At 40.4% G+C, this 15859-nt stretch overlaps 1 protein-coding gene across 1 annotated transcript in view; it reads right to left on the bottom strand.

The window, feature by feature from the left end:
• Positions 1–15859, bottom strand: part of DAB1 (DAB adaptor protein 1) — a 1468439-nt gene that overhangs the window by 155097 nt on the left and 1297483 nt on the right. Inside the window, exon 7 of the mRNA XM_070786460.1 lies at positions 3863–4002. Coding sequence (XP_070642561.1) covers positions 3863–4002 — 140 coding nt within the window. The remainder of the gene's footprint in view (positions 1–3862; positions 4003–15859) is intronic.

Below are 15859 nucleotides of genomic sequence, written 5' to 3'. Positions count from 1 at the left end.
TATGGCCTGATATGAACAAGTGGGCCTTTTTGCAAGGCTAACAGACATTTTTTACTTCTTTGTCTTTCTTTTCTGGGCCAGTAGCCAAATGGAGAATCGATCATTTATGTTTCTGTGCTTCCTAAAGAAACACCACTGGGAGCGGAAATGTCAACATTCTTCTCTGCAACTTGCAAATAATGAAAGACAGTTGTCTGGAAACCAAGAACTCTCCTCAAGTTCAGAGCATCTGGCAGGAGTGTGTTATGGTCAGACCAAGCCTCAGGGGTTTGGGGACTGCTTGGTTACAAGGGGTGACAGGTGGGACACTTTACTGCAGGTAACCAAGACACACACACACACACACACACCCACCCACCCACCCACCCACCCACCCATGAGCTTAGCAGTCATAACCAGGCTGGTCCAGCTAGCCTGTGTGAATGTTAATCTTTAGGGAGAACTTCAGGGCACACAAGCCAACTCCTGCCTCACACCCGCTGAGACCTCTATGCTTCTACGGAGGCAGATGGCCGATGAGGTGGTCTGTGACCTGCGCCTGCTGAATGCTATCAGGATGCTGAATGAGGATGCCTCAGCCTCTTTCTTGTCCTCAGCAGACTTGTAGCTGTGGGTGAGAACCAGTCCCTGGAGATTTTCTTGATGTCTTTTAATTCATGTTTGTCAAAAGCACATCTTCACCTGCCTGGCCTCATACTCAGTAAGGACCAACTTCACCAAGAATTAAGGTCCTGGCCTTTATCCCCATCCTTGATTAGAGTCTCAGTGGGGAAGCAGGCTTGGCACAGTCTCCTCTGGGTTCTCGCTCTGAAATCCACCTGCTGGTAGAGAGGGTGAGTTCTGATGTGATCTCACACCTGGGTCACAGTGCTGCTCTAGGCAGTGGGGGTGACAGGGAGGGCCGCAGTCAGCCAGCTGCCCCACAGGCCCACTGACCAGCCTGTCTTCTTCAAGGATGCCTTGTGGCTGTGTAGCTGTGTCATGTCTTCCAGACCAGCATTTATCAGTCGTAAAGCTGAAATTTAGAGTTCTTCCTGTTGGACTCCTTTGTCTACTTATTACCCAGATTTGAATTTGGCAGAAGAAGGGGGCTCATTATTAGACTCTCCTAAAATCTCATAACATCGTTTAATTATTCTTTTCATAAAAAGATACATTAACCTCTTCCAAGGAGGCAATCTGTGAACTCGTGATTTTAACATCTTTTATACATTTTCTGGTATGCCTTCTGGTAGATTTATAAATATTAAAATAAAATTTGCTTTGTAACAGCTTAAAAAATAAAAAGAAAGTAATGGATACACAGTTTAGAAAATTAAGAGTTTTTAAAAAGAATGATTCCTATAGCTAGACTACAAGGAGTCTTAGAATCTGATACACATGTTGAAATAAACCATTGAGAAAATGTGTACAATATAAACAAAAATAATAACTGTGCCTTATTAGACATTTATCAAAAAAAAGGTAAAGAATTCATTTTATAGACACTGTCCCATATAATATTACTAGGCACTTGGCCAGCCTTTTTTTCCTTCCCTTTTTCTTACATTTAAAAAATTATATTTACCAAGTTGTATCCTCAGGGGCTACTTGAAAATATGAAAAAAATGTATATGATGTATATTATTAGGTATGGAAGAAAACAAGATATGAAACTATAAATGGTCATTCCAATTACACTACATATATGCATATGATTGACATATATATACACAAATGTATATAAAAATACAAAGATTGTTAATAACACAAAAATGTTGATACTGATTTTCTTGGTGTAGTGTGATTGTAAATTAATTTCCCCTCTTACACTTTTCTGTAGTTTCAAACTTTTTACACAGCATTTTTTTTGAATTCTATAATCAAAAAAGGAATTAAATTATAGACCTTAAATGTATATGATACTTATAGATTTCTTGTTAAGTAATTTTTCTAATATTTTATATTACTTTTTTTTTTAAAAAAAAGAAGCATAGACTACATGGAGACTGGAATCTGGGAACAGACAATACATGATTTTGTATGTTTTTAAAGGTTACTTAATAATATAATTTTCTTATTTTGTATATTAAAATGTTTCCCAATTTCTTAGATTTCTCAAGGAAAGGCTTCTTTAAAGCATTTAAAATCAGAAATCTCTTTGTGCTATCTCCAAATACCAATATCTAGTTACACATCACTTAAAAAACATTTTCCCTTTATTATAAGGTATGTGGGGAATATTAATAAAAATTACAAGGAGACCCACCTCCCAGAATAATGGAAATAAAAGCAAAAATAAACAAATGGGACCTAATTAAACTAATTTGCACAACGAAGGAAACTATAAGCAAGGTGAAAATACAGCCTTCGGAATGGGAGAAAATAATAGAAAATGAAGCAACTGACAAAGAATTAATCTCAAAAATATACAAGCAGCTCAATACCAGAAAAATAAATGACCCAATCAAAAAATGGGCCGAAGAACTAAACAGACATTTCTCCAAAGAAGACATACAGATGGCTAACAAACACATGAAAAGATGCTCAACATCACTCATTATCAGAGAAATGCAAATCAAAACCACAATGAGGTACCATTTCATACCAGTCAGAATGGCTACGATCCAAAAGTCTACAAGCAATAAATGCTGGAGAGGGTGTGGAAGAAAGGGAACCCTCTTACACTGTTGGTGGGAATGCAAACTAGTACAGCCACTATGGAGGACAGTGTGGAGATTCCTTATAAAACTGGAAATAGAACTGCCTTATGACCCAGCAATCCCACTGCTGGGCATACACACTGAGGAAACCAGAACTGAAAGAGACACGTGTACCCCAATGTTCATCACAGCACTGTTTATAATAGCCAGGACATGGAAGCAACCTAGATGTCCATCTGCAGACGAATGGATAAGAAAGCTATGGTACATATACACAATGGAATATTACTCAGCTTTTGAAAAGAATGCATTTGAATCAGTTCTAATGAGGCAGATGAAACTGGAATCTGTTATAGAGAGTGAAGTCAGAAAGAAAAACACCAATATAATATATTAATGCATATATATGGAATGTAGAAAGATGGTAACGATCACCCTATATGCAAGACAGCAAAGGAGACACAGATGTAAAGAACACACTTTTGGACTCTGTGGGAGAAGGCGAGGGTGGGATGATTTGAGAGAATAGCATTAAAACATGTATATTATGATATATGAAATAGATCGCCAGTCCAGGTTTGATGCATGAGACAGGGTGCTCAGGGCTGGTGCACTGGGATGACCCTGAGGGATGGGATGGGAAGGGAGGTGGGAGGGGGGTTCAGGATGGGGAACACATGTACACCCGTGGTGGATTCATGTCAATGTATGGCGAAAAGCACTACAATACTGTAAAGTAATTAGCCTCCAAAAAATAATAAATAAATTTAAAAAAATTACAAGGATGAATAAAATCAGTTTTATTAACATAAAATCTTTTACCATATTCATCATATGGTAGGATATAGAAAAGTTATTAAAAAATTAAGTAGAAAAATCTATAACATTGAGTGACTGTAGGATTTGATGATTTGGTACTTTTATTTTTGTTGGAACCACACAATGAAGATACAATTGAATTAAATGTGGTATGTTTTTATCATATCAATAACTGCAAAACATGGAGTAGCAAAACACATCCACATAGGAGATGCTTAATAAATATTTGCTAAATGAGTGACATATCCTCCCAATATATAAATGCAGTGAGTCACCAGGATACTAAGTAGTACAGCAGTATGTGAAGAAATAAAAATAGGTTTACCAGAGTGATTGTACTCATCTTTCCCTCTCAGTCATATCAAATGTGCACTGTTTAAAGCAAAATGTTGGCACAGTACCTTGAGCTTCATCATCGAGTCTTGGCATAACTTGTCTCCCCGAGCTGCGGAAACCTCATCAATTCCAATCAGTTTGGCCTTGTACCGGACCCCTTCACCTTTAAACCTCTTTATCAAAGTGGCTTCACTACGATCCTGACCTAAAAAGAAAGAAAAGCAGGATTTGGATATGTAGGTGTTCAAGACCCATTGACTTTAAATATCCACAGTTCCAAGACTGGTTCTCTGGTTTACCTAAGTTCAAGGAAAGTCAAATCATTGGATCACATACAAAAGAATGATGACACTCCTGGATGAAAATTCTGGCTCTATCCTTCCAAATCCTCAGGAAGATTACATAATTTTCTCTAACATTGTATTTTCTCAGGCAGAACAAAGAAAAAAATGAAAAAGTAACCAACCACAAAGTGGCATTAAGATTAAAAAGAGCCAGATAACACATATAAAATACCTAATATGGAGTCTGATGCACACTAGATTGTCAACAAATGATCATTATCCACTACAAGTTTATGTCTGACACCCTTGTTAGAAAAGTATTAGCCCTGAGTCTCTCTGGTATTTCCAGCATTTAAAATGACTTTGGCCAGGGTCCAAGACCCTCCTTACACCCAATTCTATGGGCCGTTTTATAACGAGGCTCCAGAGTAATTGTTTTGTATCAAGTAATGACCCAGGGTCAATTATCAAAGAATGGTTTTACAATATCTCTTCTGTTAACTCATGTGTGCACAGAAATAAGCTTCCACACTCCTTGGTACGGTGCCCCCATAACTTGCAGTGGGATTTCCCTGTAATTATTAGCATAATATTTTGCTAAGACACATCAACCAGAAGTTCAAACACATTCACATAAAATAAAGACAGTAAAGTTACTGTGAACAGACCATGTTTTTCTTGTGAGATGTTTCATAAACTTTATTTCCATTCTTCACAACTCAACCATATCCAGCTCCCAGATGAAGGTCACGGAATTAAAATAGCTTGTCCATATTCACACAGTCAGAAGAAACAGAATATATAGGAATTTGAATCTCTAACTTCATCAAATGTCCATCAGAGGAGTCACAGGTTGGGGCATTGCTCCATGGTTCTTTTTTCTTTTTTTTGGGGGGGGGTCACATATGGGATCTTAGTTCCCTGATCAGGGATCAAACCTGTACCCTCTGCACAGAGTCTCAGCCACTGGACCACTAGGGAAGTCCCAATCATGCGGTCCTTAAGCCTGGAATGCCATAGGTTTCTGATATTCATCTCCTGGAACATCATGGACTTCAGCTTCTGATACCTCCTCCATCATGCCTTCCTTCATCAGTTGGAAATTTAGAGCTAAGGATATCAGAAGTAATTCAGCCCATTTCTCTCTAGCTACATGATGCACATATTGAGGCCCTTCCATTAAGTGGGGCTGAGAATTATTTGAGGACATACTTAAAAAAAAACCCACAACAGTAATAGCTAACCACTGTATGATGCTTTTCTATTGATAGAACACAGCATGCATTTCATTCATTTATTCATTCATCCCTTACTGAGCAGCATCTCTGTGCCAGATGCTATTACTCACTGGCAATAGATGAATGAGACAAAGTCTATGCCCCTAGAGACTCAAGTTTTTGATGACTGCAAACAAAAATGTGTAGTGTGTTATGCTAGGTATACAAGAAGGCAAAAGCTTTACAGCCAGACATCCTCATGTCAAATCATGGCTCTCACTTGTAAGTCAACTAAGCTGTGTGCTGAGCCTCCATCTCCTAACTATTGAATGAAGATTAAATACTCACTTTCAGAGTTATTATGAACAGTAACTTACATGAGATAGCACGTGAATAGCATGGATTCACATGGTAAGTTCTCTATACACGGTAGCTGCCGCCCCTGTTATCAGCTCAGTAAAAGAAGCACCTAGAAGATACAATTCTGAGAGCAGGAGAGCACAGAGAAGGGGTGTCTGCAGAGTTAGTCCTGGACCTGTCGTCCCCAAATCCCACTTGATATTTTTTCCATCACACTATTGCTGACTCCTGGTATATTGAAGTCTCTGAATTAATTCCATTAAGCAAATATAACACATGGATGATTTGTCTGAATGTGTAATCAATGTAAAAATTAAGCCTCTGGGATCAGTGAGGGCAGATGTCAGAGACTAAAGCTAAGAACAAAAAGAATAACATTTGCCATGATACACCCTATACTGACATCTAGCTGTGGGCACTGCAGGTCACCTCTCCCTGCATTGTTAAACAATATTTGGTAGGAGTGGCCTATGGTTTGATCTATTTCTTGGGAAGTTTATCTTACTCTTTCTTCAATTCCTGACACTATTTCAATCACTAATGACATCTCTTTGACTATCTGGAACTTCCTCTAAAGTTTAACTATAATGGCAATACCAGGTAGTATTTATCATGTTATGTACTGCATATTATATGCCTCAATTTGTTTAGTCCTTAAAATAATCCTAGAGGTAGGTACTGTTACTCAGATCCTACAGACGAGGATCTAAATTGAAGGTCTGAGAGGCCAAGCAACTTGTACAAACTCACTGAGTGGGACCTGAACCCAGATCTGTCTGATGCCAAAGCCCATACTTGTGGTTTGCTTATGTTCTGTGTCTTCAAGCTTGTTCTCTTCATTATAATGATTAACTGTTTCTCATCTATCTGACTTCCCTATAAAAGTGTCAGTCACTCAGTCATGTCCACCTGTTTGTGACCCTATGGACTATAGCCTGCTAGGCTCCTCTGTCCATGGAGTTCTCCAGGCAAGAATACTAGAGTGCATAACCATTCCCTTCTCCAGGGGATCTTCCCAAACCAGGGATCAAACCTGGGTCTCCCACATTGCAGGCAGATTCTTTACCATCTGAGTCACCATGGGAAGCCCTTGAGATGATACTTATACAAAAACTCACCTCACCCAAATCTGTTGATCTTTAATATACTGGCAGCATTAAAACACCACTGGAAAGATGGCTTGAAAATGGAACATACACATTCCAGACTCCAGGTCATGTCCCAAAAATGTCCATAAGTCAGATACAAAGACAGCCTTAAGAAACATTTGTCAGGGCACAGAGCTCTGCTGAGGAGCACACTTTGTAAGAGGAGGCAGAGCGAGATCAGGTGAATGAGGGCAGAGATTAATAAGAAAATATTAGGCCATTTAGAGGAAAGTAGAGAGTCCAATTTAGATTAGGACCCAGGGCCAAGCTAATTTGTATGAAGGGCACTTATGCAGTAGATAATCCAGTTTCTCATTAAATGCTCCACCATTAAAAGGGTAATTTTTCATGAGCACATCTTGAGCGAGGTCTCAGATATATAAGTTAAGAAATAAATAACAGATACCAGAGCCATAAGGCTATTCCTTCGGAAGCACATGACTTGAGGGTGTTGAAGGGAGGGTCAATCTTCATACATCCGAAGTCATCATGAATCCCCAGCCTAGTCGGCTGAAAGTACCACTGACCCTCTGTTTTCGGATGGGCAAGAGAAAGGCCATGTGTTTAAGGAAAATCATCTATCATCAGGCATTTATGATATCGGTCACTGAGCCAGAAGTTTCACATGCATTTTTTTATTTAATCTTCATACCTGCTTTTTGAGTTTGTCTTTGTCACGAGCCCTATTTTATAGAAGATGACACCAATGCCCCAAGCCAAGGGCACTGCCAGAATTTTTTTAGGTAACAGCTTTGTTGAGATTTAATTCCTATACCATTCAATTCACCATTTTAAAGTACACAGTTCAGTGGTTTTAGTACATTCATAGTTATACAACCACCACTGGTAGCTAATTTCATAACATTTTCATCAACCCAGAAGGAAACCTTGTGCTTGTTAGCAGTTATTCCCTATCTTCCCCAAACCCATCAGCCCTAGGCAACCACTAATCTACTTTCTGTCTCTATGGACTTGCTTGTTCTGGAGGCAATTACATTTCACACAAATGGGATCATGTAATATGAGGTCTTTTGTGACTGGCTTCCTTCACTTAGCATCACATTTTCAAGATCATTCAATGTAATAGCATGTATCATTATTTTGTCTTTTTCTTTCTGAATAATATTCCATTGTAAGGATATACCACAACAGTTGCTGGACATTTAGCTTCTATTTCTTTGGTATTATGAATAATACTAAGATGAATTATTTTTGTACCAGTTTTTATATAGTCATATTTTTCAATTCTCTTAGGATTATACCTAGGAGAGAAATTGCTGGGTCATACAGTGAGTGACTCTGTTCAGAGAAGGCAATGGCACCCCTCTCCAGTACTCTTGCCTGGAAAATCCCATGGACGGAGGAGCCTGGTAGGCTGCAGTCCATGGGGTTGCTAAGAGTTGGACACGACTGAGCGACTTCACTTTCACTTTTCACTTTCATGCATTGGAGAAGGAAATGGCAACCCACTACAGTGTTCTTGCCTGGAGAATCCCAGGGACTGGGGAGCCTGGTGGGCTTCCGTCTATGGGGTTGCACAGAGTCGGACACGACTGAAGCGACTTAGCAGCAGCAGCACAGTAACTCTGTTAAACTTTTTGAAGAATTATCAAACTGTTTTTCCAAAGTGGTTCTACCAGTTTAAAATCTCACAAAGTACGAGGGTTCCAACTTCTACAGCAGCTGTTCCTGCCAACATCTCTTATCGTCACTGCTAGTCATCCCAGCAGGGGTTTAATGATATCTCACCATGGTTGTGTTTTGCATTGTCTGTAGGATTAGTGATGTTGAGCATCTTTCATGTGTTCATTGCCCATTTGCCTATCCACTTTGGTGAAATGCCTATTCAAACATGATACGCTGAATTTGACCCCAGGTCTTAGGCAAAATGCCATGCTTTTAACCATTGGGCTATGGGGTCTCCTGCGACCTGTCACAGCACTAACTACTTCTCACTTTGTGCCACAGTCACTTGAGTAGATGTCATATGGAGCCTGTTGTAAATTGCAAGATAGGTTACCGCTAAGACAAGCACAAGTACATACACCTCGCCTGATATTCTCGTATCTTGTCCGAATTAATCTTCTAAGGTTACTGGAAGGATGTGCCATCATCATTCAAGAGGAAGAAACTAAATCCAGAAAGGTGACTAAAGTTATTTCAGTTAGGGCTCAGAACAGAGCCTCATCCTGTGTACTCTGAGGCCTGAGCTCCTCCACGGGGAGCCCTGAGCTCTGGATTCAGATGACCTGAGTTCAAGTCCCAGCTCTCCCACCCCTGCCGTAACTGCGTGGCCTCAGGTAAGTTCCTTTACAATGTCTCCCACAGCATCTTTCTCTGTTCAGTGTAGAAAAGAACAGTTGCTCCCATACAGGGTCAACGAAATGCCACACAGACAGTATGTGGGAGAGTGAGGGGCAAACAGTAGGAGGTAATCAATGTTGGCTGCTGCGATCTAGGTGCTCATATTTCCAGTGTGTCTGGGACAGTCCCTGTTTATACCTTATGTCCTGACACTGTTATATAGCACCCTGATTATCCTCAGAAGTGCCCCAGTTTGGATGATGAATTGTGTGGTCACCCTAATTATATTATCACCATCTGTACACTGTACTGCCTCAGCATGCTCTCTGTGCAGGTTCCTGTGGCACCTAGGGGAGTGAAGAGGGTCTCTTCTCCGGTCTGGAAGCCACATTTCAGAAAGAGACACAGATCACTTTACAAAACGTTGAGATGATCAGGACTGTGACTGTCATATGGAGCTGAAGGGAGGAGAAATTGTTTCTGCTTGAAGGGGAGAGGATGAGCAACCATTGCAGAGGTGAGATGACATTTGACGAAGGATGGTAAGAAGCAGAGATTCAACAAATAGAAAAGTAAGGAAGAAGTTTTTTAGAGGAATTAAGATTATGGTAATATTCAAAGACAGGGAGTAGTCATGTTAGACTGAGTGTTTCTCAACCCTAGCTATGTTTTGTTTGCTTGGATTTGTTTCTTTTATTTAAACTTTTATTTTATATTGGAATATAGTTGCTTAATAATACTGTGATACTATCAAATGTACAGCAAAGTAATTCAGTTATACATATACATGTATCTATTCTTCTTCAAATTCTTTTCTCATTTAGGTTGTTAAATAATGTTGAGCAGTGTGTCCTGTAGGTCCTTGTTGGCTATCCATTTTAAATACAACAGTATTTAAAAGTCAATCTCAAACTGCCTATTACTTCCTCCCACCTCTCCTTCCTAGTAACCATAAGTTCGTTCAATGGTTTCTGGTTGGTAAAAAGTTCATTTGTATCATTTCTTTTTAGATTCTGCATATAAGTGATATCATATGATATTTCTCTTTCTCTGACCAACTTAATTCCCTCAGTATTATAATCTCTAGGTCCATCCATGTTCCTGCAAATGGCATTATTTCATTTTTAATGGCTGAGTAATATTCCATTGTATATATGCACATCTTTTAGCCATGTTTTAGAATTATCTTGGCAACTTTTTCAAATACTACTCCATAGATTTTTAGTATATTTATCTGGGGTGACCCTGAACCAATCAATATGCTTGCAAAGTACTGTGTTTAAGCACATAGCTCAAGTGATGCTAACAAAGGCTGGAGGGGCTTAATCAAGAAGAGTTTTAGAAGTCAAGCTAAAGCTTTTGGGCTTCTTCTTTAGCCCACAGGAGCTATTAATGCTATGGTCTGTTATGAGGATTAGATTAAAACAGTAACAATAGTGTAGCAACATTTCCAGAAGTATAAAACTCTCATTGATTCTTTATTGGTTGATAGATCATTCACATTAAAAAATATATAAGTGTATATATATAGATATATGTATGTATTTGTGTGTGTGTGTGTGTGTGTGTGTATAGTGAGTGCTCACTATAAGTTCTAAGGTGCTAGAGATACAGTAGTGAACAAAATATAGAAATATCCCTGTACTTATGGAGCCTACATTCTGGTGGAAAAATCAATAGATTATTCCAGTCATTTTCTAAGTATAGTTTAATTAAGAACTGCCCATTTAAAACATACACACACCCCACATACACACAAAAAAACAGGGATTCCTAAATCCCACCCATTCAGATACTGAACCTAATGGGAGAGACCCAGTAGATTGAGTTGATTCAGACACTAGTAATCCTGGAAGCTCACCAGGAACAGAAAGGGGTCAAACAGCAACCTTCTTATATAGAAAATTTCCTAGGAGGTGCTATTTCTCAAACTGGGCCCTCAGAATGAGAATTTCAAAACAGAGTTCTGCCATTTAGAACTAATACTTAGAGACTCTAAGCATGGCCAGAACTGTATGGTTGCACTTTGTAGAGCTCAGTTTACTGTTTCACATTAAATGTGATGCTGTCCACATATTTTGAATCCAGAGCCAGAAATTCAGAGAGGTCACGTTGCTTAAATTGATTCATTTAGGTAAGTTTCATGCATTGGAGAAGCAAACGGCAACCCACTCCAGTGTTCTTGCCTGGAGAATCCCAGGGATGGTGGAGCCTGGTGGGTTGCCATCTATGGGGTCGCACAGAGTCGGATACGACTGAAGCGACTTAGCAGCAGCAGCAGCAGGTAAGTTCTACAGTGAAGATTTAAACTCAGGTCTGCCACAGAAGCAGGGTCTCTGGGGATTTTTTTAGTTTTTAAAATCACATCTCTGTCTGTAAAATATTTTTGAGCATACAACTTTAAGATAGGTATATATCAGTATAAATAAAATTAACATCCTTAACATTTCTTACAAAGCCCCGACAAATCTGGTCCCTGTTGAATGCATGGCCTCATTTTTGGACCACACTCCCCTCTATTTCTCACATTCTCACCACAATGGCCTTCATCCTGTCTCTCCAAAAAGCCAGATTCTGAGCAAATGTATGCTGGGCTCTGCAGTTTTGCACCTGCTGTTCTTCGGACCTTGAAGCCACTACACCCCCATCCTCATCCTGCCTCATCCCCCTCGCCCCTCCCCACTTTCCTTTGACACCTGAAGTCTCAGCACAATGCCACATGCCCAGGATTCTCTATCCCAGAGGTCTATCTGGGAGGTCCCCTCTAAAATGTGACCACAGTACTCTCCTGATAAGCCCCCTGCCTTCTTGCAACAAATTAATCTCATTTGTAATCATCTGTTTAAATTCCTCCTTCTCATGCCTCTGGAAGGTCCAGAAAGCCCAGGACTATGTTAAATTTGTTAGCCAAGGTATCCCTGGAAATTGGTGTTTTCCTAACAGACACATTTTCACTCAATTCCCTCACAGCATCTGTCACAGCACGGTGGCACCTCAATGACTTTGTCTTCAAGCCTCTTTCCTTCTCTGCACTTTGGATCCCTGAGGATGGGGCTATGTTCTCTGAACATAGCATGGTGCCTGGCAGAGAATGGACCCACAGTTCCCAGCTCTACTGAATAATTGAATACACGAATACCGTTATTTATTTATTCAAAAGAGGCCACTGACTCCCAGAGTCTGGATCACTCTGGGGGAGTGTACAGGGTCACTATAAACCCCTTCCAAACAGACTTTATCTCAAATCCATTGCATGAGCGTGGATCACTAAATCTTCAAGGAATAAAATTCCTAATGGGAGGAAGCAAATGTCACACCTGCAGTTAAGCTCACTGTTGCCTTCACTTCATGCCATTAGGGGAAGAGCATTTCTCAATCTCATCACAACCTGTTCACCTCATAACTGGGAAATGACTCTCTGAACTTAGATGGAGACAGTGCCGAGGACACCCAGGAAGCTCCCTGTTTTGAGCAGGCCTCAAGGATGCTGTCAGGAAGAAGACCACATCCCTGTGTTAGAGCAGAAGGCACTCCCAGCGTGGAAGTCCCACACTGGGAGTGACCTTGTAGAAACATCAATAAAAACAAGCCCCTTGGCCAGAAGCCTAAATCCCAAAGAAGCAGGCAATTAGCATTTCCCATGACACTGAGGCAGAGAGCCCACAGAATTCACTAGAGTCATAATCCGTCTCTTACACCAGGCTGTTCACTTAGGACGGCTAATGGCCAAATAAACGAGATTTCACACCCAGGACTGTTCTCTCTTTACCTCCCCCACACATCCTAGATGATAATGATCATGGCCACAGAAACCCACGCAAGAGCCAAGATTGTTTTTTCTACTGTGGGCAGTCTGGCTGTGAATTCTTCTAACTTTTGACAGTTACCGTATTTCTCTGTCTAGCAGAGGTCAACATCAACATATTTCTTATATTAAGCTGAATGTTCAATTCTCTTTTTTAGATACTTAAACACCTAAGGAGGTGTCTTAGTTCAGGCTGCTATAACAAAATACCACATACAAGGTGACTTAAATGGCAGGCATCGATTTCTCCCTGTTCTGATATCTGTGAAGTCTAACAGCAAGGTGCTGGCATACTTGACCCTGGGGAAGGTCCCTCTTTTTGGTTGGCAGATGGCTATCCTCTTGCTGTATCCTCACACAGTGGAGAGAAACAGCAAGTGAGAGAGCTCTGATTCTGTCCTCCTCTTCTTGTAAGGGCATGAATCCCACCAACGGGGCCCCACCCTCTTAACCTAATCAAAACCTAATTATCTCCGAAAGGCCCCACATTCAATGTCATCTCAGAGGTTAAGGCTTCAATACATAAACTTTTGGAGGGTGTTGGGGGAGAAGACACAAACATTCATTCTGTAACAAGAGGCTGGAAGGAGGAAGGAAAAGGGAAAAGCTGGATGACATCCAAAAGCAGGTGTGTCTGTTCCATAGTCATAAACTATTTAATTGAAAATTGAGAACCACCTTGGAGGAAGACTGCATCCCACTAAGAGATGAGGGAATGGAGGTCAGAAGGGAATGGAGGTCAATGGTATTGAATACAAGGCCACGCTGCTAGTGAGGGGCATGGTTGCCTAACTCTGGGATCAGATGGCACTGCAGTAGCTCTGTGCCTACCTGTGTACGTGGGATTCCAGGATAGTCATTTAACTTTTGAGTGTTAGTCTCCATCAGTAGAACGCTACAGTTATTTGTAGTCCTCTCTAGGATACTCCTTATTGCCAAATTCAGACTTAAATTGAAGAAAGTAGGGAAAACCACTAGACCATTCACGTATGACCTAAATCAAATCCCTTACGATTATACAGTGGAAGTGAGAAATAGATTCAAGGGATTAGATCTGATAGAGTGCCTAAAGAACTATGGACAGAGGTTCATGACATTGTACAGGAGTCAGGGATCAAGGCCATCCCCAAGGAAAAGAAATGCAAAAAGGCAAAATGGTTGTCTGGGGAGGCCTTACAAATGACTGTGAAAAGAAGAGAAGTGAAAAGCAAAGGAGAAAAGGAAAGATATACCCATTAGAATGCAGAATTCCAAAGAATATCAAGGAGAGATAAGAAAGCCTTCCTCAGCGATCAATGCAAAGAAATAGAGGAAAACAATAGAATGGGAAAGACTAGAGATCTCAAGAAAATTAGAGCTACCGAGGGAACATTTCATGCAAAGATGGGCTCGATAAAGAACAGAAATGGTATGGACCTAACAGAAACAGAAGATATTAAGAAGAGGTGGCAAGAACACAGAAGAACTATACAAAAAAGACCTACATGACCAAAATAACCACAATGGTATGATCACTCACGTAGAGCCAGACATCCCAGAACGCAAACTCAAGTGGGCTTTAGGAAGCATCACTACAAACAAAGCTAGTGGAGGTGATGGAATTCCAATTGAGCTACTTCAAAACCTAAAAGATGATGCTGTGAAAGTGCTGAACTCAATATGCCAGCACATTTGGAAAACTCAGCAGTGGTCACAAGACTAGAAAAGGTCGGTTTTCATTCCAATCCCAAAGAAAGGCAATGCCAAAGAATGCTCAAACTACCACACAATTGCACTCATCTCACATGCTAGTAAAGTAATCCTCAAAATTCTCCAAGCTAGGCTTCAACAGTACATGAACTGTGAACATCCAGATATTCAAGCTGGATTAGAACAGGCAGAGGAACCAAAGATCAAATTGCCAACATCCGCTGGATCATCGAAAAAGCAAGAGAGTTCCAGAAAAACATCTACTTCTGCTTTATTGACTATGCCAAAGCCTTTGACTGTGTGGATCACAAGAAACTGTAGAAAATTCTGAAAGAGATGGGAATACCAGACCACCTGACCTGCCTCTTGAGAAACCTATATGCAAGTCAGGAAGCAACAGTTAGAACTGGACATGGGACAACAGACTGGTTCCAAATAGGAAAAGGAGTACGTCAAGGCTGTATATTGTCACCCTGCTTATTTAACTTATATGCAGAATACATCATGAGAAACGCTGGGCTGGAAGAAGCACAAGCTGGAATCAAGATTTCTTGGAGAAACATCAATAACGTCAGATATGCAGATGACACCACCCTTGTGGCAGAAAGTGAAGAAGAACTAAAGAGCCTCTTGATGAAAGAGAAAGAACAGAGTGAAAAAAAAGTTGGCTTAAAGCTCAATATTCAGAAAACTAAGATCATGACATCTGGTCCCATCATTTCATGGCAAATAGATGGGGGAACAGTGAAAACAGTGGCAGACTTTATTTTTGGGGGCTTCAAAATCACTGCAGATGGTGACTGCAGCCATGAAATTAAAAGATGCTTGCTCCTTGGAAGAAAAGTTATAACCAACCTAGATAGGATATTAAAAAGCAGAGACATTACTTTGCCAACAAAGGTTCGTCTAGTCAAGGCTATGGTTTTTTCAGTAGTCATGTATGTATATGAGAGCTGGACTAGAAAGAAAGCTGAGTGCCAAAGAATTGATGCTTTTGAACTGTGGTGTTGGAGAAGACTCTTAAGAGTCTCTTGGACTGCAAGGAGATCTAACCAGTCCATCCTAAAGGAAATCAGTCCTGAATATTCATTGGAAGGACTGATGCTGAAGCTGAAACTCCAAAACTTTGGCCACCTGATGTGAAGAACTGACTCATTTGAAAAGACCCTGATGCTGGGAAAGATTGAAGGTGGGAGGAGAAGGGGACAATAGAGGATGAGATGGTTGGATGGCAACACCAACTCAATGAACATGA

Source organism: Bos indicus, chromosome 3, assembly GCF_029378745.1.
Source record: "Bos indicus isolate NIAB-ARS_2022 breed Sahiwal x Tharparkar chromosome 3, NIAB-ARS_B.indTharparkar_mat_pri_1.0, whole genome shotgun sequence".
Classification (NCBI taxonomy): domain Eukaryota; kingdom Metazoa; phylum Chordata; class Mammalia; order Artiodactyla; family Bovidae; genus Bos; species Bos indicus.
The sequence above is the reverse complement of the archived record's forward strand: the minus strand, read 5'-3'. Positions and strand labels throughout refer to the sequence as shown.